Below are 23,600 nucleotides of genomic sequence, written 5' to 3' on the forward strand. Positions count from 1 at the left end.
TCTACACTCAGACGGACTTAGTTTAAATCCTACCTCTGCCACTTACTAGTGGCCTGACCATACACAGGTTTTAAATCTCTGCAGGTCCTAATTTCTTCATCTTATTAAAAGAGTGATATCTAATTCAAAGGGATGCTGTGATAAGTAAATATAACTTGGTACATAATAAGTATGCAATAAATAATATCTATCATCAATAATAACAAGTTCAAAGCAACATAAGAAAAGGTACACTATATGTTTGAGTACTGCTAAGCCCCCCAAAGTTAGCAGAAAGGAAATGATAAACGATCTCACAATCACAAATGGTTGAAAAGCTGAAAATTAAAATATTGAAACTATATCTGATGCTCAAACAAAGACTGAATGGAAGTTGTGTTCTAGTGGAAGAAGTAACTGAGATACACAGTCATTGAAGACAATATGAAACAAGTGTAAATGTATGTGAACATTTCAAGGTTATATGGGAGCCTGATGCAAACGGACCAAACTAGTCCATTACTCGTCACTCCAACTGTGAAGAACCAAGAAACCTTATGGAAGATGAACAGCGTGAAGAAGCATAACATAGTTTTCCCTATTTTCTTTATACTATACACATTTATTTTAAGAGATCTGATTAAAATTAAACAAAAAAAGGGGCTTCCCTGGTGGCGCAGTGGTTGAGAGTCCGCCTGCCGAGGCAGGGGACACGGGTTCGTGCCCCTGTCCGGGAGGATCCCACATGCCGCGGAGCGGCTGGGCCCGTGAGCCATGGCCACTGAGCCTGCGCGTCCGGAGCGTGTGCTCCGCAACGGGAGAGGCCACAACAGTGAGAGGTCCAGGTACCGCAAAAAAAAAAAAGCCATACAAATTATATAGTAGAAAGGTCAATAATACCAGAGGATAAAACCCCACACAAAAATCTTCTTTACCATTTCATAAAAAACATGCATATGTGGAAGTCTGTAGCCCTCTTTTCTCAAAAATGGGAAGTATTTACAATTAGCTTAACACTTCAGGCTACTGTACATAATTCATAATGTTAATTTGTATTCCCCTCAATTATTTACCTCTGCTCAGCTACCTTTTAATAATCTTTTATAATTGGGAGAGCCATAAGGAGTTTTATCACACTCAAAAGTATTCTCTGTAAAATGACAAATTAAATTTTCACAAAATGGTATCTGCTCTTAACTGGAACGTTTTTATGGAAGAAATGGGAAGATCTAAAAAAACATATATGCATACTTTAAAAAAAGGAACTATGCAAGTTAAAACTATTGACTGCAACCATATTAAATTAATTAATGCAAGAAAAGAAAAAACCCAATGAACAGGATCATAGTGAGCCATCAATCAGAGATGAACATGCAGAGAAAGACAAAGAGAAAAGTGGGGTTCTAAGTAATGAGGAAAAGGAAGACCCAAAGGCATGTCTTGGATTTCTGCATAGAATGTAATTCCATTTTAAATATATTCTGATTTATTTAAAGCAAGTGGATAAAGTTATTACAACCATATGTTGGTTCAAAGTTATCACATGTTCCTTTAAATAGTATGTGCAGCCTATAACATATATAAGCTACAAAAATCAGGCTGAAGAGCTACATGTTTTCCACATGTAATCAAGGGCCAAATTTGCACATAAGAAAATGACTGCATCCAGAAGGCAAAAAATATTCTATGTATAATGGAGAAAACACCCAGAAGGTGTAGGTATTAGGCTGTACATGGCCTAAGACAAATTTACAAGCAAGGGTGAATTTATGGATCATCACGGTCCAACCTGTTTATATTGGCTTGTTTAGACACGGCCTTCAATCTTTTCCAAGTTTTTCTAAGAGCATCGGCATCAGAGGAATGGTGATGACCTGCAGCCCCCTTGGGAAATCCTGGATGTACTCCAGGTGGGATACCTCTGCCAATAAATATGCATGATGACTTCCATTACTTTCTCTAAAGCAAAGCACAAGCAACTTCTGCAGAACATGCCATACCTTTCTGGAAGCCTTCGGCCATGTCTTTCTCCTTTCCACTTAGCTTCATTATCTTCTGCTCTTTGTTGCTGCATTTGATCAAAAATGGCATGGTAATGTTCATACTGTCCGCGAGAAGAAAAAGATGATGGAGCCACAGCCCCTCCACTGCCAAAAAGGGGAGCCTAGGAATCAAACAAAGAGCTCTCACATGCTTGTCTCACAAGACCTAAAAGGTCTGTACTACCCTCAAAAGAAAAAAGTAAATTTCAACACTTGACTCTTAGAAAGCAATTACCTAATTTAACATGTTTTCCTACTATATTATAACCATTAACTATCAAAAACTAGTATACTTTGTTACTAACAATAAAGCTTAATTCAATGTAACTAAAATATAAACTATCACTAAATTTATGTAACTATGAAAAAACTTGGTCTTAATTAACAAGTTTTGAAACAAGTTTCTAGTATACATTTTATGTGATCCCATCCTATTAAGTTTAAATATGTATAGCTTATAAATAAAACAGAGCCTGCTTTTGTAACACTCAAAATTATATCTAACGAAAACATATGGCATTTAACATACCCCAAATCCAATTCAACAAGCAATGAGGATATAAACACCACTGAAAAATACTCTAGGTGTAAATAAAAGAAACAAAACAACATACCAATCCTTAAGCAGCTGACAAACAAACTGGGAAACAAAGTGTAAAGCTTGAAAAACATTTCATTTCCTGTAGTAAATGAGTGGCCACAGGCACACTGTAAAGTAGTAAATACTGAGCAAATTTACAAAATAGAAAAAAAAAATTATGAGAAATAAAAATTCCAAAAAAAAAAATCACTGGAGAAAAATATTATTCAACCCAGCCTTGAAAGCAATGTAACAAAGAAAGAGTAAATGATTAAATATGAACCATGGTATTAAAGTAAAACTTAAAGTAAAAACAAGCACTGGAGGTGTATGTTTAGGTGTTGGCAGTAGGGGGAAAAAGGATGCAGGAAGACGTAAGAAGTTAACTAGAAAGAAGGCAGATAGGAAGTGTTATTTGGTCCTAAAAGGTCATCACAGGTAACTACCCTCAGCTGTGCGAGTTCATAGACTAAACAACAGAAAGCACGCATACATTTTCTAGCAGGAAAGTGCATTAAGACAGTTTCTTAGAAGGTTGGTGGGACTTCCCTGGTGGTGCAGTGGTTAAAAATCCGCCTGCCAATGCAGCGGACAAGGGTTTGAGCCCTGGTCCAGGAAGATCCCATGTGCCACGGAGCAACTAGGCCTGTGCGCCACAACTACTGAGCCTGCGCTCTAGAGCCTGCGAGCCACAACTACTGAGCCCACGTGCCACAACTACTGTAGCCTGTGCGCCTAGAGCCCATGCTCTGCAACGAGAAGCCACCGCAATGAGAAGCTCATGCACCACAACAAAGAGTAGCCCCCGCTCACCACAACTAGAGAAACCCCGTGTGAAGCAACGAAGACCCAATGCAGCCAAAAATAAACAAATAAAGTTTAAAAAAAAAGGTCAGTAAGTCAAATTACACATGATAAGCAAGAATAAGAGAGAGAACAAAGTAGAGGAACCAATTAGAAGGCTTGCTGCACTGACACCAAGCCAAGAAGCCTGCGAGCAAAGAAAAGCAATCAGAGAAGTCAACGGTGAAGGGAGCTGTGGGTTCTCTGCGGAAATAACAAAGGATGAAGGCAAAGGCGTAGGACGCAGCCTCAGAACACACGCACCCAAGCGCATGGAAAACTCACAGAAAACAGAGATGTCAGGATGAGAGTTGAGTAAGTGTAGAATGTTACAGAGGTCAGGGGGCAAGAACTGCACTGCAAAGAGGAAATAGGAACCTCAGAGGCAGAGGCCAGCAGCACCAAAACGAAGACAAAGTGACATGACTCAAGCGGAGGGGCAGCACTCAAACGCAGATGAGAGCAGAAGCCAGAACACTGCCCGGAAAGGGAGAAGAGCTTCCAGGTGATGACATCCTGAGGAAGAAGTCTGGCTAAGGAAAATACGAGAACCAAATAAAAGGCATTTCAGTGTACCCAGTGAGGTAAAACTTGTGTTAACATCTTGACGCAAGAATTGTGTACAGTATTATAAGAAAGCCTGATTTTAAAAAAAGTCAGCTCAAGATAAAAATAGAAAACTGATTCAAGATGCTTGAATAGCAAGAGATGAAAGTTGCTAGAAATAGGGAAGATACTTCATTCGGCAGGAAACTCCATCAAGGTGATTTTCATATACATTTTCAAAATGTGCATCTCAGGGCAAGATTATCAGAATCACAATTCTGGTAAAAGGTGGTCATACCTCCTACGAGCCTGGTTCCTCGAGTTCAGTCTGGCGCTAATATCAACTTAAGGTTGAGTGTTCTAAGGTTTCTCTCTAGCAAAATCAAATGTATGTACATATCTCTGAAGATACCTATACTCAAAATAATGCTGAAAACACTGTACTAGAATACTGAGACAACAGGATCTTTTAAACATGACTTTATTCACCAATTATAAGCGCAGGTTGATGTTCTGACAAATACAGACACTCTTGGAACCACTACCACAATCGAAAGCACATCCATCACCCCAAAAGGTCCCTCATGCTCCTTTGCAGCCAACACCCCCTCCCTCCTTCTAGCAAACACTGATCTGCTCTCTGTCACAGAAATTGGATTTGCCTTTTCTTATCATTTCATACAAATGGATTCATACAACGTGTACTCTTGTGCCTGGCTTCTTTCACTCAGTATGCTGCTGATTGACCCATGCTGTTGCATGTATTAAAAGGCTATTCCTTTTCAATGCTGAGCAGCATTCCAATATATGGTCAAACAACAGATACACTTATATATAATGGTTATCTATATAATCAAACTATATATGTGGAACATTTCATAATTTTTCTAAAAACACACTTTCATAAGAGATATATCAAAAATGGATAAAGCATTGAAAATCAACTACAATTTAAAAAAAGAAAAAAATACCTATCAGAAGAATCAAAAAGAAAAAAATGGACAAAGCAAAAAGTCCCAGATTTTGCAGATACTAAGTAATCAAGGACAGTAGGTTATTTATACTGTGCATAATGTCTTGGTATTTAGAGGTATATAATAATAGAATATTAACTTTGAAATATTTCCCTTAATGTTTAGTTTTTGTTTTATCTTTATTTTGGGGAATCTCCTTAATTTGATTCACACTTTTACTGAGCTTCCAGGTCCTTATCAACTGTACAGAAATCAAGCAGCTGAAGAAGTTAAATATTTCAAACCTCACAGGGAATAAGTACAGAAACTAACATAGACTTTGCTTTACGTCATGGAAAATAAATTGTTTTATTAACCCTCACAGAAAGCAGTATAGAAGTTTATGAAGCGAAGCAGAAACCTATTAAGCACATAGTATCTCACACTGTTGAGAAACTATAATCAAACATTGGTAAAACTGGACTTTAGGATTAAATATGGCTTTAGACATCATGGGGAAAAAGGTGCTTCACTGCATAAAGAAGATATACGCAAAGGGAGAAGAAAAAATAATCAAAGTCTCAACACTAATCATGGACTGATACAAAATGCTTGACAAGATCTGAGGGCCTGCACTTTGGTAAGATTTTACTTTCTAATCATATAAGATATGGGGTTAGTTATTTTAGAATGGGCCAAATTCTGTCTGAGTCATTCCTTATCACTCAAGAGGTTAAAAGTTCAATTTCATAGTAAATTGGATAGTACAGTACAAGAATAGTAAAGTACAATTTTAAAGATAAAACTGTATTACTAAAAACTGTATAAGTCTATATTAATACAGAACTAGAAAAAGTGACTCCTACTGGGTTATTGATATGTAATACGAAAAATGTGTCATCTCAAGACACTGAAATACAAACCAAGAAAGCCAGGGCAGAACATGTATATCTACATAAACAGATAAATTTTTATTCAAACCATATCTTTCAGGGAAAAAGAAACAAGTAAGAATGGCAATCATTTCAACTTAACAAATATCTACTGGGCACCTAAATACCAAGTTTACTGAGCAAGGTCAGGCGAATTCACAGTTTAAAGACCTTAAGTAACAGTTGATTGGATTATACAAATTAAAACTGATAGTACAGAGGAATAATAGTATGTATTCATTTTTTATTGCTGTGTCATAAAGTACTACAAACTCAGCAGCTTAAGACAGACCCATTTGTGGTCTCAGGAGTCTGGGCATGGTTAGCAGGGTCCTCTGCTGGGGGTCTCACCAGGCAGAAATCAAGGTGTCAGCCAGGGCTGCCACCCTCATCTGAGGCTCAGGATCCTCTTCCAAGCTCATTGGTTCCTGGCAGAATTCACTCCCTTGTGGCTGTCACGGCTAAGGTCACTACGTTCTTGCTAGCTGTTGGTCAGAGACCACTATCAGCTCCCACAGGACACCTGTGCTTCCCTGCCACGTGAACGCGTGCTTTTTCCCAGGCCAGCACAAACTGTCTCTCTGACCTTCTCCCTTCCAGGCTGCTATGAGGGAGGCTTATAAAATAGTGACGTGACCACAGGAGTGGCTACCCCATCAGCAGGGCCATACAACACAGCCAGCCTAACTAAGGGGCTGCGACACACCCTGTTCACAGGTTCCCCCATGCTCCAGTGGAGGGATAACATCAGGCCTGACCCCTGGAGTCAGGAATTTTGGGACCACCTTAGAATTCGGCATGTAAAGGTTGTTATGAGGGCGAAAGAAGAAACGCAAGATTCAGACTGGCAGAGCAAGGAAAGGAAAAGGAGCTTAACAGGTGAGTCCTTGCAGGCCAAGCTCAGGCACTGCTCTTGAAATTCATTCATCCTTCCTTCCTCCCTCCCTCCCTCCCTTCTTTTTCTCTTTCTTTCTTTCTTTCCTTTCTTTCTTTCTTTCTTTCCTTCCTTCCTTTTCTCTTTTTCTTTCTTTTCTTTCCTTCCTTCCTTCTCTTCCTTCTCTTTCTTTCCTTCTTTCTTTCTCTTTCTTTCCCTCCCTTCCTCTCTCTCTCTCTTTCTTTCTTTCTTCTTTTAAATGAAGAAATTAAGGCTCAGGAAAGTTAAGTAACTTGCCCAAGGTTGTACAGTGTGGATCTGCCCAAAGGAAATGTCTGACTTAACCTACCTAGGTAAATGGCTGGTTAGGTCACTGGTTACCTAGGTAAATGGCTGGAGATAGGAGTGAGAGTGAGGAGGGATGGAGGGTGCTTTCAGGTAAAGACTAATACAGGTGTCAGGACGTAGCTCCAGCAGGCCACACACAGTGGGGAAACTGCAGTACGGTCCTTAGCTCAGCACGACTAGAGCGCATGGCACGACCAGGATGAGTGCGGAGAGACTGGCAGGGCCCCGCTTAGTACGGGTCTTCTGAAAACGGAATCTTCAGGTCTGCGTGAAGCTAGAGGAGGACTTTAGGCAGAGTGGAGACAAAGTGTATTTGATTTTAAAAAGATGCCTCAGGCAGGAATGGTGTATCACAGCCTTCACAGCAAACTTTTTATGCAATTTTAACAGTGTCACATATTAGTTATCAGTACAGATTACATACCAAATATGTGCAGGAAAACTAAGGAGTCATAATAGATGCTAAAGAACTCTAGTAAAAAGTAAGTGTATCCCCCCAAAAAGCCAATTGTATACCTTTTCAAGAGCAGGAGGAAACTGGAGAAAAAGCAGTAGTGTAAGTGCACTGGCACCAAAGGCCTACCTTCATTTCACCACTTCCACCAGCACTCAGCACGTTTCTCCATCCTTGTTCCCTGGCCCTATTTATTTTCTCCAACTTTTGGGGAAAAGAAACAAACAAAACACCATTTCAAATATTTAGTATAAAGTACATGAAATACATTTAGAAATAAAACGGAATCAGTGTATCCCTTTAAAAAAAAAAAGGGCGGGGGGGACTTCCCTGGTGGCGCAGTGGTTGGGAGTCCTCCTGCCGATGCAGGGGACGCGGGTTTGATCCCTGGTCTGGGAGGATCCCGCGTGCCGCAGAGCGGCTGAGCCCGTGTGCCACAGCAACTGATCCTGCGCTCTAGAGCCCGCGAGCCACAACTACTGAGCCCGCAGGCCTAGAGCCCGTGCTCCGCAGCAAGAGAGGCCACCACGATGAGAAGCAAGTGCACTGCAGCGAGCCGTGGCCCCCACTCACCGCAACTAGAGAGGACCGGCATGCAGCAACGGGGACCCAACGCAGCCAGGAAAAAAAAAAAAAAAAAAGGCGCATGTGTAGGAGGCAGTGCAGCACACCGGGGAAATGGACCATCCTCTTACCCTTTCCTTTTCTTGCCTTTTCATCTGTTCAGCCTTCATTAAACTAATCTGTAACAAGTTTTAAAGACAAACTTTTTAGAACTCTTGAAACTATTATCCTCTCCAACTTGGCAGGGGAAAAAAGTAAGAGCGAAATAACTACCTGATCCTTTTGTTTCTTTTCTTTTTCATTCAATTCCAACCTTCTCTTCCTTACTGGTTCCTTAAATAAAAAAAGAACATTTTTTATCAATAATAAATATTACTTTTTCTAGTTTCATCAGTAAAGCTAGCATACCAATGGTAGACATATGCCCAGGGAGGTTAAAAAACAGAAATAAGTTAGAGGTATTTGTTTGAAAGAAATAAGGAGGAAAGGTTTGGAGGTTTTATAAGATTTGTTTCTTCTTTTATAATTATTTTTACAAAGCTTTAAAATAAGCAGACAGATGTCTTTATACCTCAAACAGTTTCCTCCTTTCTTCTCCAGGATTCACTTTCTTCACTGGACTTTGATGGGCCTGGACAAAAAGTAAAACTACAAATTAGATAAGGATTTTGAAAAATTCAAATGTATGGAAATTTAAAACAGGAAAAAATGTAAAGCCAATACTGCCATAACTGTCTTTCAAAATATATTATCCCTGGGGCTTCCCTGGTGGTGCAGTGGTTAAGAATCTGCCTGCCAATGCAGGGGACGTGGGTTCGATCCCTGGTCCGGGAAGATCCCACATGCCGCGGAGCAACTAAGTCTGTGCACCACAACTACTGAGCCTGTGGTCTACAGCTGGCGAGCCACAACTACTAAGCCCACGTGCCACAACTACTGAAGCTGACGCGCCTAGAGCCTGTGCTCCGCAACGAGAGAAGCCACCGCAATGAGAAGCCTGCACACCGCAACAAAGAGTAGCTCCCACTCGCAGTGATTAGAGAAAGCCCACGTGCAGCAATTAGAGAAAGCCCACACACAGCAATGAAGACCCAATGCAGCCAAAAATAAATAAATAAATTTTTTTAAGAAATAAAAATAAAGTCACCTATAAAAAAGTAGATAAAGGACATACACAGAGGTTAGCAAAAATAAAGGAAATAGCCAGTAACTACCACCCAAGTCAAGGCACAGAATACTGCCAACAAGCAGAAGCCCTCCACTAGAGAGGTAGCCACCATCCCGACTTTACTAATCACTATCTTGCTTGTCTTTATGGCTTTGCCAATTATGTATGCCTTCCTAAGCAATACAGTTTAGTTTTCTGTGTCCTGAGTTGTATATTAATGGAATTACACAATATATATTCCTTTGTATCTCACTTCTGTTGCTCAACATTGTTTTCAGAATCGTCCATGTTATTATTTGTATCTGCATTTGTTTTCTTCATTGATAAGTAATACTCCATTGATGTTGATTCCTTTCTTGCATAGTTATCTCGCACTTTTCTCAGCAGGTCTAAAGTATTTGAGAATTGGGAGACTGGAATTGACATATATACACTAATATGTATAAAACAGATAACTAATACGAACCTGCTGTATAAAAATAAATAAAAAATAAAATAAAGTATCTGAGGGAGTCTGTCACTATGTCTCTCCATTTCCTTTTCTGATTATTCATTTCTGCATGCTGAACTTCTATCAGGCCACTTTACTGAATACATTAGTAATGTTCTGCTGCTTCACTAGGATTTTCTACATAGGGAATCATATCATGTGTAAATATCTGTTTCCTCTTCTCTCCCAGTATTTATGTTTCTTATTTCTTTCTCTTTTTAATTACATTAGCTAGGCTTCTGGAATAACATTAAATAATAGCAATCATTGCAAACATCCTTGTTTTGCTAACTTTAATGTAAATGCTTCCAATTTTTCAGTATTATGTAAAATGCCTGACATGGGTTTCTAGTATATATAACTGTGTCATGTTAAGAACTTTCCCCTCTATTTCTTGAATGAAAGAAATTTGGATTTTTAAATTTTATTTATTTATTTATTTTTGGCTGCATTGGGTCTTCGTTGCTGCGCGCAGGCTTTCTTTAGTTGCGGCGAGCGGGAGCTACTCTTTGTTGCGGTGCACAGGCTTCTCCTTCAGGTGGCTTCTCCTCTTGTGAAGCACGGGCTCTAGGCACACGGGCTTCAGTAATTGTGGCATGTGGGCTCAGTAGTTGTGGTGCACGGGCTCTAGAGCGCAGGCTCAGTAGTTGTGGTACATGGGTTTAGCTGCTCCGCAGCATGTGGGATCTTCCTGGACCAGGGCTGGAACCTGTGTCCCCTGCATTGAGAGGTGGATTCTTAACCACTGCGCCACCAGGGAGGCCACTGGATCATTTTTAAAAACCATTTTATTGAGGTACGATGGACATACAAAAAGTTGTACATGTTTAATGTATACAACCAAAGAAGTTTTTTTTTGTTTAAACTGTTAAATTCTACTCAACTTTCAGTATCTACTGAGATCATTTATGTATGATTTTCTCAACTTACTAATGAAGTGAAATTAACCAGTTTCCTACTGTTGAACCATCCTTGCATCCCAAAATGTATCCTGTTTAATAATTCTTAAATCATTTTTTGATAAATGGTTTGAGTTTTTGAAAAACTTCTTTTAGGATTTCTGCATGTGTGCTCATAAGTATAATTGACCCATGGATTTCTTTCTTTTTTTATCTTGGGCTAGCTACTCAATTTTGTGAGCAATGTTAAGCCTACTGTATGATCAGTGTTTCAAACCGTTCAAAATACAATTCTATATACCAAAAAAGATTAAAAGTATTTACAGGAAACTCTAGTCATTTATCATGAACCAATTTTAAATTTTTCAGCTACCTTAGGAAAAAATGAATATAAAAAGAAACACTGTACAAAATTATTTACCAATGTTGGGTTTCAACTCAAAGGAAAGCAAATGCTACTTTAAAAAAATTATTTCAGTGGCCATTTACATTATTAGTAAAATAATTCAGCATTTGATTATATCATTAAAGTGTCTCCACTAACAATTCCATTTCAATAGCAGCTGTATTTTGGCAAAAGTCAATGTTATGAAATTACTCTCATATACCACTTATTGCTTCTACTTCCTAAATTTTGTAAAATGACCATAATGGATAAGCACTAAAATTCTAAATGCGAATTCAGAATATTACAAAATAAATATGACCCACAATCAATATGAAATTAATATAATTAATTCCAGAAATATATTCCTGTTAAGATAGTATATAGCTCACAACACATAAAAAAGAACTAGAAAGGCACCAAAAGTTTCCTTTCACTAAAAAAAAAAAAAAATTCAAAAAGATATTTAAAGTTTCTGCTTACTTTAGAAAGCAACATGATACATAATTTAAACATAATTTCTTCCTTAGGAAATGCAACTAACTTATTTTAATGAATACATTATTTAATCTGAGCACAATAAAATGATAATATTTACAATATGTAACATCATCAAATGGGTTGATAAACTGTTAAAATGAGAATAATGATTCTCTTATACTGTGTTTTGGCATTTTAATTAAATGACCATTATAAACCAAATCCATTTTATTGACACAGTATGTTTTAAACTCAAAGCTACATCATCAATGTGATAAGTGGTATTAAGTCTCATACCAGGGATTTCCCTGGCAGTCCAGTGGTTAAGACTTGGCACTTCCACTGCAGGGGGCATGGGATTGATCCCCGGTCGGGGAACTAACACCTCGCAAGCCGCGCGGTGCAGCCCCCCCCCCCCCAAAAAAAACAAAACCTCACACCATGACTAACTAAATGGCAAGTTTACTCCCTGACAAAATGACCCAAGCAGTAGGTTCCCGGAACCGTCCCATCTCCTCCTCACTGTATTATTAGATCCTAACTCCTAACCTAATGGTGGCTGGTTATTTCAATTCAACCTTCACTTAAGCTGAACCATGTATCTCACCACCTCGCCCCAGGAAAGACACTAGGGTTAATGAGATGACAATAATACTGAAATATTTAAAGAACAGTAGCTTTCAAACTTTTTGTAAAAGCAACCCACTGTAAGAAATATATTTCAGGGCTTCCCTGGTGGCGCAGTGGTTGAGAGTCCGCCTGCCGATGCAGCGGACACAGGTTCGAGCCCCGGTCCGGGAAGATCGCACATGCTGCGGAGCGGCTGGGTCTGTGAGCCATGGCCGCTGAGCCTGCGCATCCGGAGCCTGTGCTCTGCAACAGCAGAGGCCACAACAGTGAGAAGCCCGCGTACCACCAAAAAAAAAAAAAAAAAAAAAAAAAGAAATATATTTCACATTCAGGCCCAATTAAGATACATACACACACACACACACACACACACACACACACACACACCCCCCAAGTTCCATAAAATACTTTCACTATGTGTAGCTGAGTCTGTTACTTTCCATTCTATTACTTAAAAAAAAAAAGTCCATGCTCTTCACCCACTAAATGGTTTTGCTACCACTAATAGATAGCAACCCCCTCTTTTAAAATAGTCAAGAGAGTGTTCTGGGGGCACTATTACTGAAGTACAAGGAAAAAACAGTTGTATATAACGTTTTTTTATGGCATTACAATCACAAAGTTAACATTTCAAAGTATGTTTTATATATATATAGAATTTAACCTAGTGGGGAATGCTACCCAGGAGCTTTGTAAAAATACATATTCCTTCCACACAAAAGAGTATTACTTGGCAATAAACAGCACTGAAGTACTGATACATGCTACAACATGGATACATGCTACAACCTTGAAAACACTATACTAAGCAAAAGAAGCCAGTCACAAAAGACCTGGTATTGTATGACTCCAGTTACATGAAATGTCCAGAACAAGCAAACCTATACAGAGACAAAAGTAGATTAGCAGTTGCCCAGGACTAAGGGTTGGGGAAGAATGGGGAGGGAATGCTAATGGGAAAAGGATTTTGTGGGGAGGCAAGGAAAATGTTCTAAAGTCGATTGTGGGGATGGTTGCACAACTCTTGCAAATTCATTGGAAACCATTTAATTCCAAACTTCAAATGGATGAGTTGTATAGTATGTGAGTTATATCTTGATAAAGCTATTTTCAAAAAACACATATCCCCAAGAGTTGCTGAATTATAATTTCTGGACACAGAGCCCTGCGTTCTACATTTTAACAAGTTCCACAGGTGAACCCTTATGTAGCAGGTCTAGCACTGGTCTCCACATTTGTGAACCACGACACCCAACAACTTAAAAATATTAACATGAGTGATACAGCATCTCACTATACATGACCAGCTTTACACCAGATTACACAACTGTGCGCAACAAGAGAACGTTTAACTAAGACACCTACGTACCCTTGGGTAAGTCACATGAAAGCAAGAGTTATATTCATGTTTTGGTCCTCCAGATTGCAGCCTCACATATAAGATATACAAATATTTGTGAAATAAAAATGCCAAGCTGTTCCTCTGACATCACACAAGTATTTTCAGAACACTATTTCTACACAGAAGAGAAAAATATGGTTACATAAAACATCCATACTAAACGAAAAGTGTTGTTTTGTTTCTTTGCTCAAGTCAGAACCAAAATACTGAAACATACTCACGGAGCTCCCTCTGGTGGCTTCATAACCACTCCTCTGTTTTAACTGAAGCCTTTTAGAAAACAGCTATGATTATTAATAGGAACTGGAGCAAAGAAAGTTTTTATGACATGCAGATATTTTTAAGATATGCTGAGTAATAAAAACTTAATGTGTATTAGCTTAATTTTCTGCAGTTAAAAAGAGCCAGACAGGACTTCCCTGGTGGTGCACTGGTTAAGAATCTGCCTGCCAATGCAGGGGATATGGGTTCAATCCCTGGTCTGGGCAGATCCCACATGCTGCGGAGCAACTAAGCCCGTGAGCCACAACTACTGAGCCTGCTCTCTACAGTCCACAAGCCACAACTTCTGAGCCCATGTACCACAACTACTGAGCCTGCGCTCTAGAGCCTGTGAGCCACAACTACTGAGCCCGTGCACCACAACTACTGAAGCCTGTGCGCCTAGAGCCCGTGCTCTGCAACAAGAGAAGCCACTGCAGTGAGAAGCCCGCGCACCGCAACGAAGAGTAGTCCCCGCTCACCGCAACTAGAGGAAGCCCGCACAGCAACTAAGACCCAGTGCAGCCGAAAATTATTTTTAAAAAAGAGACAGGCACTATCTAAGGGGTTATGGTTTTCCTTATAAACTTCTCGTTTTCAAGCTTGATAGAAAGTTAAATTTAAAATTCTAAGAGTCATTATGAATTTGAATCTAAAAGATGCTTTAGATTTTCTGGGGACAAAATAAGTCTTTTAAAAAAATATATGAGGGCTTCCTTGGTGGCGCAGTGATTGAGAGTCCGCCTGTCGATGCAGGGGACACGGGTTCGTGCCCTGGTCCGGGAAGATCCCACATGCCGCGGAGCGGCTGGGCCCGTGAGCCATGGCCTCTGAGCCTGCGCGTCCGGAGCCTGTGCTCCACAACGGGAGAGGCCACAACGGTGAGAGGCCACAACGGTGAGAGGCCTGCGTACCGCAAAAAATAATAATAACAAAAATAAATAAAAAATATGAGTCATATAAAAACCAAAAAAAGCAACTTATTTTAAAAAATCACATTTAAAATAATTTAGACATTTAGTTTCTTTCCTTTAATTCTTTTCATTGTTAGGGGTTTTTTTGCGGTACGCAGGCCTCTCACCGCTGTGGCCTCTCCCGCTGCGGAGCACAGGCTCCGGACGCGCAGGCCCAGCGGCCATGGCTCACGGGCCCAGCCACTCCGCGGCATGTGGGATCCTCCCGGACTGCGGCATGAACCCGCGTCCCCTGCATCGGCAGGCGGACTCTCAACCACTGCGCCACCAGGGAAGCCCTTCATTGTTAGGTTTGAAAAACTTCACGCATGTGTCGTTTCTTTTATTTTTATTTAGTTTTTATTTACCTGAAATTTTTTCTAATTTGTTTTCATCATGGTAAAACACATATAAAATTTACCATTTTAGAAAACAGTATGGAAGTTCCTTAAAAAACTAAAAATAAAGCTACCATATGATCCAGCAACCCCACTCCTGGGTATATATCCAGAAAAACCAAAAAATCTAATTTGAAAAGAAACATGCACCCCAATGTTCACTGCAGCAGTATTCACAATAGCCAAGACATGGAAACAACCCAAAGGCCCATCAACAGACGACTGGCTTAAGAAGATGTGGTACATATATACAATGGAATACTACTCAGCCATAAAAAAGAATGAAAGTTGCCATTTGCAGCAACATGGATGGACCTAGAGATTATTATGCTAAGTGAAATAAGTCAGACAAAGACAAATACTATACAATATCACTTATATGTGGAATCTAAAATATAATACAAATGAATGTATATGTAAAACAGAAATAGACTCACAGACACAGAAAACAAACTCATGGTTACCAAAAGGGAGAGGGACAAATTAGGAGTACGGGATTAACAAATAAAAACTACTATACATAAAACAGATAAGCACCACGGATTTACTGTATAGCATAGGAAATTAATACCCAATATCTTGTAATAACCTATAATGGAATATAATCTGCCCCCAACAATAAACTGAATCACTAGAATGCTGTACACCTGAAACTAACACAATATGATAGATCAACTATACTTCAACTAAAAAAATTTACCATTTTAACCATTTTTTAGTGTACAATTCTGTGGCATTAAGTACATTCACACTGTCGTGCAAAGAAATCTGTCGTGAAACGTTGTTTAAATAAGCTGCATGATTATTTCATGTGCTAATTATTACTTAGTTCTCATTGGTCTGGTCTAGAAAATCATGCCAAATGCCTAAAAACTTTAAGGGCAACAACCCTGCCTGAACTCCAAAACTCTTATAACTATCACCTGAATCATGTACCTGTCACTAACTATTTGATGGGATGGTATCTGCTATTCAGGATATTATTAACTGGAATCTGAAAATACCACAGCATGCTGCTCTTGCATACTGAATAAATGCTAACTGAAAATGAGGGAAACATTAAGAACAGCAACATACTGTTTGATTCGACCAGCCATGTGAAAGAATAAACACTTGGCTACGATCCCGCCCAAGGGTGAGGACCACCTTCTACATCTTCAGCCCAGCCTCACCAAGCGCTCTGATCTCTCCACTTGGTCAGGTGAACACTTGGCCCAGAGATAAGGCAAATGACCTTCTACAAGTCCACCCAAGTATGTATTTGGGTTACAAGAGAAAGTTAAAGGGATCGTATTAATTTTTAGTCTCTTCAGTACAGCTATCGATAATAATCTTAGCAGACTACTCGTCTTCCTAACTGAAGAAAATAGCTATTGAGTCTATTTTTTTCCTCCTGTGACCTTATGGAGTACAGACACATCCCAGTGTGCTCAGGAGTTGGTCATTATCATTTTTTCTCTCTTGGTTTTGTTTTTCTAGTAGTTATCAATGTGCTAACAACGGTAACAAAATGGCCTCTGCACAGTTTTACTAACAACTTTTGGGTGTTATTCATTCTTTTAAAGAATTAACACTTGAGTGACTTGACAAACTCTGTTAGTGCTCTCTAATCCACTCATCACTCACGTATCCAGTCAGTGTTTACTGGGGGCCCCACTGGTTCAGGCACCAGTGAACAACATCACCCCTGCTCTCACAGTTTCACACCTCCACGGAGGAGGCTGGAAACAAGCACATGCAGGAAAAACAGCGAAGGAAAAAGCAGACGGAGCTGCGGGGGTGGGCCAGAAGGCTGGATGGCAGTTCTATCCATAGAGTTGCGAGCACAGCCCGGAAGGAAGGAAGGAGGAAAACCATGCAAGAGAGAGAGAGTCCTCCAGGAGAAGAGAGGAGCAAGTGCAAGTGCTCTTCCGCAGATAAGTGCTCGGCATGTCATGTCCGAGGACAGCAAGGTTTCATGAGCGCTGCTGGATGGAGACTAGCAAGGAGGGAGCAGAGATGAGACTCGTGGAGGTAACAAGGGCACCTTCTCGGAGCGGGAGGAAAGGCTGCTGGCATCTCTTGAGCAGGAAAGGGCGACGATTACCCTTCACCACCAGAGCAGCATTGAGGCTGCCGTGTGCGGACAGACGCAGGACGCCGGTCTGAGAGCAGTGAGGTCAGGCCGGGGAGGGCGAGGTGGCCTGGACCAGTGTTTGACAGAGTGGCGAGCAGCAGTCAGACTGCGAACAGGACAGGTTCTGCGGGCGGTGGACAGGATGTGACGGTGACGGGGCGTCAGCGGACTTCAGGAGCATGAGGCAAGACAAGAACGATGAGCCTGGGGACGGCAATGGGACCTGGCGTTCAGACTTACACAGCCTCACGCTGGGATGCCCATCAGACACCCGGTTAGAAATGCGAGGACAGCACAGCTCTGGAGTTCAGGAAAGGAGTCCAGGCTCGAGACGCAGATGTGTCGGTTTACAGGTGCTGTCAGAGAGCGAGGATGGTCCGGGGAGGAGGTGTCCCCGGCTGGCGTCCTGAAGCACTGGAGCGCCAGGGGTCAGCGACAGCAGGAGGAGCTTGCGCCGCGGCAAGAGGAGCAGGCAGGCAGGGAGGAGGACAGTCAGCCGAGTGTGGTATCTGGACTCACGTGAAGAGAACGTTAAAGGAAGAGCAGGTAATCAGTGAGTCCAAAACAGAGGCAGAGGAACAAGACACCTGACCCCTGGACATACCCAACTGGGCTCCCTGCGGTCCTCGCCAGGAGCCGCGTCCTAACAGCTGTGACAAAGCAAGAGGAAAGGGGAAGCAAGGAAGCGAAGATGTACAGACAAGGCTGGGGGAAGTTCTGCCATTAAAGGAGCAGAGATACAGGGAAAGGGCTGGATCCAGGGAGACATGGGAGGGAGGATTTTGTTAAGAAGACTGAAGATATAACATGTCTGTTTGCTAACAGGAGTGATTCGGGAGAGAGGAAAAATATGATACCGAAGAGAGGGTGAAGTCCTTTAGTACGCAGAAATACTAACAACAGATGGTCCACAAACAGCTGGGTCGCCTCTGGATCAAAACACAAATAGATCAGCAAAGTAACAGGAAGAAAGGCAGGATATTTACAAACACGTAGGACTGATTGGCAAGAGGGCTGCTGAGTGTGGGCAATTTCCTTCCACTTGCTTCTGCTTTCTCAGTGAAATAGGAAGCAAGGCCATACCCTGAGGTGAAGAGCAAGGAGATAACCATCCTGGAAAGTGGGAAGGGAACTGGACTGTGGAAACATAACAGGGTGGTGGCGGCAGTGCTTGCCTGATGCTGGGGGTTTAAATTTAAAGCGAGACCAGTTAGAACAGCTGCCTGTTTTCCCCACCACATTCCACTGGGACAAGACAGTCGAGGTTCTGGAAACTATTACAATGAGAGAACATGAAATTAAAGCCGGAGAAAGAAAATAAAAATGGAGAAGGGATGGACAATGAAAAAACTAGCTAAGATCCACGGATCCAACAGAACAAAGAGTTTTGGTGGCAGAGTCCTCAGGGAATGAGCTGAAAACACAGGAAGTGGTCAGAGAGTGGGGTACTTGTCACTGCGACTACGAAATAGATGCTATTATTGATGACAAATGTGATGGCATGACTACAAGGGAGAGTTCCAAGGTGAGGCAGGAGACACGACCACTGATGAAAGAGAACCATCAAGAAAACAAGGCCGTGCACTACTGCAAGGGTCATCTTCTCAGATACTGAAGTCAACAAGAATCACGACAGTGCGGGCAAGTGTCTAGGATGACCCGCACGGAGGCGCAGCAGCTGACACGAAGCCTGGCGGAGTGGCTTAGGGAGCAGGGGAAAGTCTGGCAATGACAAGCGAGGACCACGCCTCCATCGTCCCACCTCTAGGCCCAGCAGGACTGAGGGACCAGAGGGAAAACGGTCCCCAAGAGAGACGCATGACAGTGTGTTCAGGGCAAGCCAGGTTTTAGAGCAAAAGAGGTGAAGACACTCTTGACAAGGTTAGAACACAGGGGATTTTGCTGATGATGTGCTCTCCAAGGCTCTGTGGAAGGGTTCGGGGGTGGGATCGGGGGAGGGCCAGAGGCTTAGGGAGTTGAGAGGCTATGGAATGAGGGCATGCGGGGGCGCTGGGTGTCTTGTGGTGACTAAAGAAAAGAGGGCTAAAGGCTATGATGGAATTGCTCCACTTAGGCCTGAATAAACATGGTACCAAAAAACAGAAACACAAACGTGGTGTGCCAGCTGTCACAATGCCCCTCAGCTCGCAGTTCACCCTTCACCGTCCTGCTCGTGACCCTGGAGCTGGACAGGGCAAACCTCAGGCCTGCATCAGGATGTAAGCTTTGTCCGCAGACCATGTTGGAGAGAGGGACGCTGCACAAGGAAAGGGCTTCTCTTCCTCTTGTCCCTGTGGGTGCAAGACAGGCGGTGACACCACCCCTGCAGGCAGAGTACCCCCAGCAGCCTCTCTGCGAGTTTCAGCGGCAGCCTCGAGGCCAGCTGCCCGCCGCACCCGGTGCCCCAGCCGGGCAGCCCAGCCCAAAGGGCCCAGCAGTGCCCGGCAGGCTCCTCCATGGGCCTCTCAGCACGGTTCACCCTATGAAGGTTCCAGGAGTCTGATCAGCTCCACAATGGACAGTCTCGCATCTGCCAGCCTCGGCCCTGGCACCTCAGCGAGCTCCACTACCCAGGGGTCACCTCCATCCACACCCAGCAGGCTCTGAGTCTCGGCTCTAAGGGCAGGCGGGGTGATACTCTGGCCTCTGTCTCTCCTGTGGGGCCCCGCCTCGCACCAGGAGCAGTGCCTGCTTCCTGCGTCTGTCTGCTAGGCCTGTATTCTTTAGAGCTCTCTTCAGCCCTCAGAAGTCAGTTACCTAAAAACAGATCGTAATTACTTACACCAAACCTCCCCCTATCAAATTATTATGTTTTCTGTCTCCGGACTGGATGCTGACCTACACAACTTATTTGAAGACTGCTTTACAGGGATCATGCTGAACTACTTTATCACAGCTTCTACCCAAAGAGACGGACCACCCCACTAGGAGGTCTGTCTTACAGCATTACACACACCTTTGTAACAACATGTGTGTGTACGTGTATGTATGCATGTGCATACGCAGTGCAAACCAACAGGTTCCATATACCAGAGAACACAGCTAGTGACGTGAAGAAAAATATCAAATTCCTGCAACTAATACTGTGTCCTTAGACACAACCCCTAAATGCTACAGGCCTTAATTTTCATCTGAAATATGACAGACTATATGATCATATTCCTCCAGCTCTATGATTTTATTTATCTCATCATGAATTCTTAAATTCAAAATTTCCCCAGATTTTTATGATGTTTATCACAGATATTTACTTATTTTAGGCACAAAGACAAATGGCTCTGCTTAGGTTATTCAAAAATGATTTCACTTATAATGTTACTTTCTTTTTACTGCACTAGCTACTTTACTTAACTAATGTTTCTTTATGACTTCTGTAAGTCTCCCAAGTTTTAGAAGACTGGTGAAGCAGAGAACAATGTTCTTTAGTAACTTAATAAAAACAATCCTATGAATATCAAGATTAACTGAATTGAGCTACAATAAAATAAGGTCAAACTGAGCATGTTATTAATACACAGTTTGTAGCATGATCATCATACCTGTTTATGTTTTTGGAGTGGTTTCTTTTCATGTAATTTTTTATCTTCATATTTCTTATACGTTAAAGGGACTCCATATTTAGCAGCAGGCTTTGTAATTTTCTGAGCAGACACAACAGAAGCCAAGCTTTGTCCTGAACCTGGTCTTTTAGCTACATGAAAAAAAACAGAGAAAATTATTTTCAGAGTTCTTAATAGGAAACCCCTAATTTCAAAATTCTTCAAGATGGCCTTGTTCATGTTCACAATCACTGAGATCATTGAATCTGAGACTTTTCATTAAACGTCTCACTCCCTCCTTACCACACGGCAATGCCTCCATTAGGGCTATTCCACACTAAAGCCACTCTTTGAAAGAAGCAAGAAGCTAACTTGTTGAAATTTCTCACATGCTGAAATTTCTCACACAGAACAAGCACGTCCCTAAAACTGACTGTGGATGACGACTGCACGTATCTGTGAATATACTAAGAAACACTGACCTGTTGACTTTAAATGGGCGAATTGAATGGTATGCGGATTATATCTCAATACAGCTATTAAAAATAAACTTTAAAAAGAACATTCAATGTCTTAGAAATTACTTTTGAAATCAGAATATAAACCTCAAGAGCAACTGTTAAACATTAATTCCATCACTATGAGCACTTTAATATTTGCTTCATATATAGTCTACGTAATGCCTATACCTACAGACCCATTGAAGAACAGGTACTTAAAAGAATCTCTATAGCTAAGGGTCCCATGAAATGAGTATGTTTATGCACTGCTGGTAGGAATACAAACTGGTCAAACTTTCCACAGAGCAATCTATATCAAGAACAATGTTTATGGGAATCCCCTGGTGGTCCAGTGGTTAGGATTCCACGCTTTCACTGCCAAGGGCGCAGGTTTAATCCTTGGCTGGGGAACTAAGATCCCACAAGCCACACAGTGTGGCCAAAAGAAAAAAAAAAAAAAGAACAACGTTTATGAAGTGATTTTAAAGAAATAATCAGAGAAACACAAAAATTTATACACAAGGATAAACCCTGCAGCATTACGTATTAAACTTTTATTAAAGCTCAGACAAGATTCAGTCTTAGAACAATGATAAATTCAAGAAAAATAGACTAAAGTAATGAAAAAGAAAGTCTACACCATACGGCCATCAAAGATACTAAAGGAGGTTAAAGAGTCTCCTCTGCTCGAAGCCTTCCTGGAGCCCCTTCCCCCATGACCCCCTCCCCCTACTCTGTCCCACTCCTCACTCAGCCTGCCCTCCATCCCAGGGGTGTACCATGTCCTAGAGCCACGTGATCAACCTCTGCCAACAAGCACGCTTCTTCTTTAAGAGGGTAATGAAGAAAAAAATTACCTGGGAGTTCACGAGGAAATACTACCATTAAACTCTGTTCTTCAAAGAATATTTAATTGTATTAGAAAATGATCAACATATAATACTGTGAATTAAAAGAAACGAACCTTTGTTTATATAACACAACCCCAATTTTCAATCATTATGCATCTCCTATCACAGAAAAAAATATACCAAATATAAGTCTGTGTTAACATTAGGGTAATTTCTATTTTCTTCTTTTTAATTTTTATAATGAACACATACTGTTCATATAATTTAGTAAACTCTTACAAAAATAAAAATAATATAAGCCATTTGATTGGCAGTTTATAGAGATTCACAACTAATGTGTGAGATACAGTGTTGTACAGTAAGTTTTTCCAAACACATACTCCAACTGTATCAGAACAGGAACTAGGAAATGTGAGAAAAAAAATTTCCCCTTTGAAATTCAACTGTAAGTTCCAATCGGAAGACAGATATACAAAGTCACACCGCTGCAACCTTGCTACTTATATTAACATAACCAAAGAAATACTGTGTTAAAAAAAAAAAAGAAATACTGTGTGTACCAGAAAAGGGGCAAGAGGCAGAAAAGCACAAACACTCCCCAGAGAAGAGGGAGGATTACTCGTCTGGCTGCCGAGGTGTCTCATCTCAGAGGCGAGGCTCCCAGTGGGAGGAAGCTTCCTGCCCACGGGGAGGGGGCCCACAAGGTAGTGCCTCGCCATTACACATCTCCTCCATCCAGCTCCTCACATCAGAGTAGAGCAGAGCTCCTGTGCTGTGCTTCCCAGGAGGCTCGCCCACTGGGAAGAAAGTGCTGACACAGGGATTCCTTCCTGCCTGTGTGACAAGGAGGCTTTTGAAGGTGTGACTCCTCGCAAGGAGGGACACACTGACCCTGCCCTGGGTCTGTCTCATGAACTTGGTTCCAAGTAGATCTGATCTCCCAGGACTGCCAGTCTCGGCCGGCGCAGAGGATGAGCCCCACGGTGTTTAAGAAGAGCTAAACCCAGCTGGCCTCCCTGAGAACACACAGTCACACCACATCCAGCTGATATGGACTCGCTTTTATGATACAGGATTTATTTTTATTAATGTGTTCATACTCAAAATGGAGTAGAACATGCAAAGCATTATGTTTGAAAAACAACACAATCTTCAAATCTTAAATGACTTCCACTGATTTTAGAAACCCATTCTGAAATCATTCCATGCAGAAAAAATGTAATTTCCCTCTCACAGAGATACACTTACATACATAAACATAATATATAACCACACTCACAGCCCTACAAATATTCCACCGCTGCTGGCCATATTTAAAAGAAAATCTATCCTTACTCAGGTGCCTGACTTCACACTGATTTACATTTAAAGATCCTAGAATACTAAATATTTCTCAAAGAAAATTATTTTACA

The 23,600-nt window shown here is 41.4% G+C and overlaps 1 protein-coding gene across 23 annotated transcripts in view; it reads right to left on the bottom strand.

Annotated features, from left to right (window-relative positions):
• NEK1 (NIMA related kinase 1) overlaps positions 1–23,600 on the bottom strand; it is a 204,003-nt gene that overhangs the window by 125,382 nt on the left and 55,021 nt on the right. For 22 of the 23 annotated variants that reach the window (XR_007478039.1, XR_007478041.1, XR_007478040.1 and 19 more), the window contains 6 exons: positions 20,837–20,988; positions 8,687–8,746; positions 8,389–8,448; positions 8,247–8,294; positions 7,681–7,755; positions 1,980–2,143 (listed from right to left, as the gene is read on the bottom strand). Coding sequence is in view for 20 of the 23 variants with exons in the window: in XM_033403551.2 (XP_033259442.1) it covers positions 1,980–2,143; positions 7,681–7,755; positions 8,247–8,294; positions 8,389–8,448; positions 8,687–8,746; positions 20,837–20,988 (559 nt within the window). In the remaining 3 variants the exon portion in view is untranslated. The remainder of the gene's footprint in view (positions 1–1,979; positions 2,144–7,680; positions 7,756–8,246; positions 8,295–8,388; positions 8,449–8,686; positions 8,747–20,836; positions 20,989–23,600) is intronic. The other variant, XM_033403553.2, reaches the window with a different exon arrangement.

Source organism: Orcinus orca, chromosome 6, assembly GCF_937001465.1.
Source record: "Orcinus orca chromosome 6, mOrcOrc1.1, whole genome shotgun sequence".
NCBI classification, from domain to species: domain Eukaryota; kingdom Metazoa; phylum Chordata; class Mammalia; order Artiodactyla; family Delphinidae; genus Orcinus; species Orcinus orca.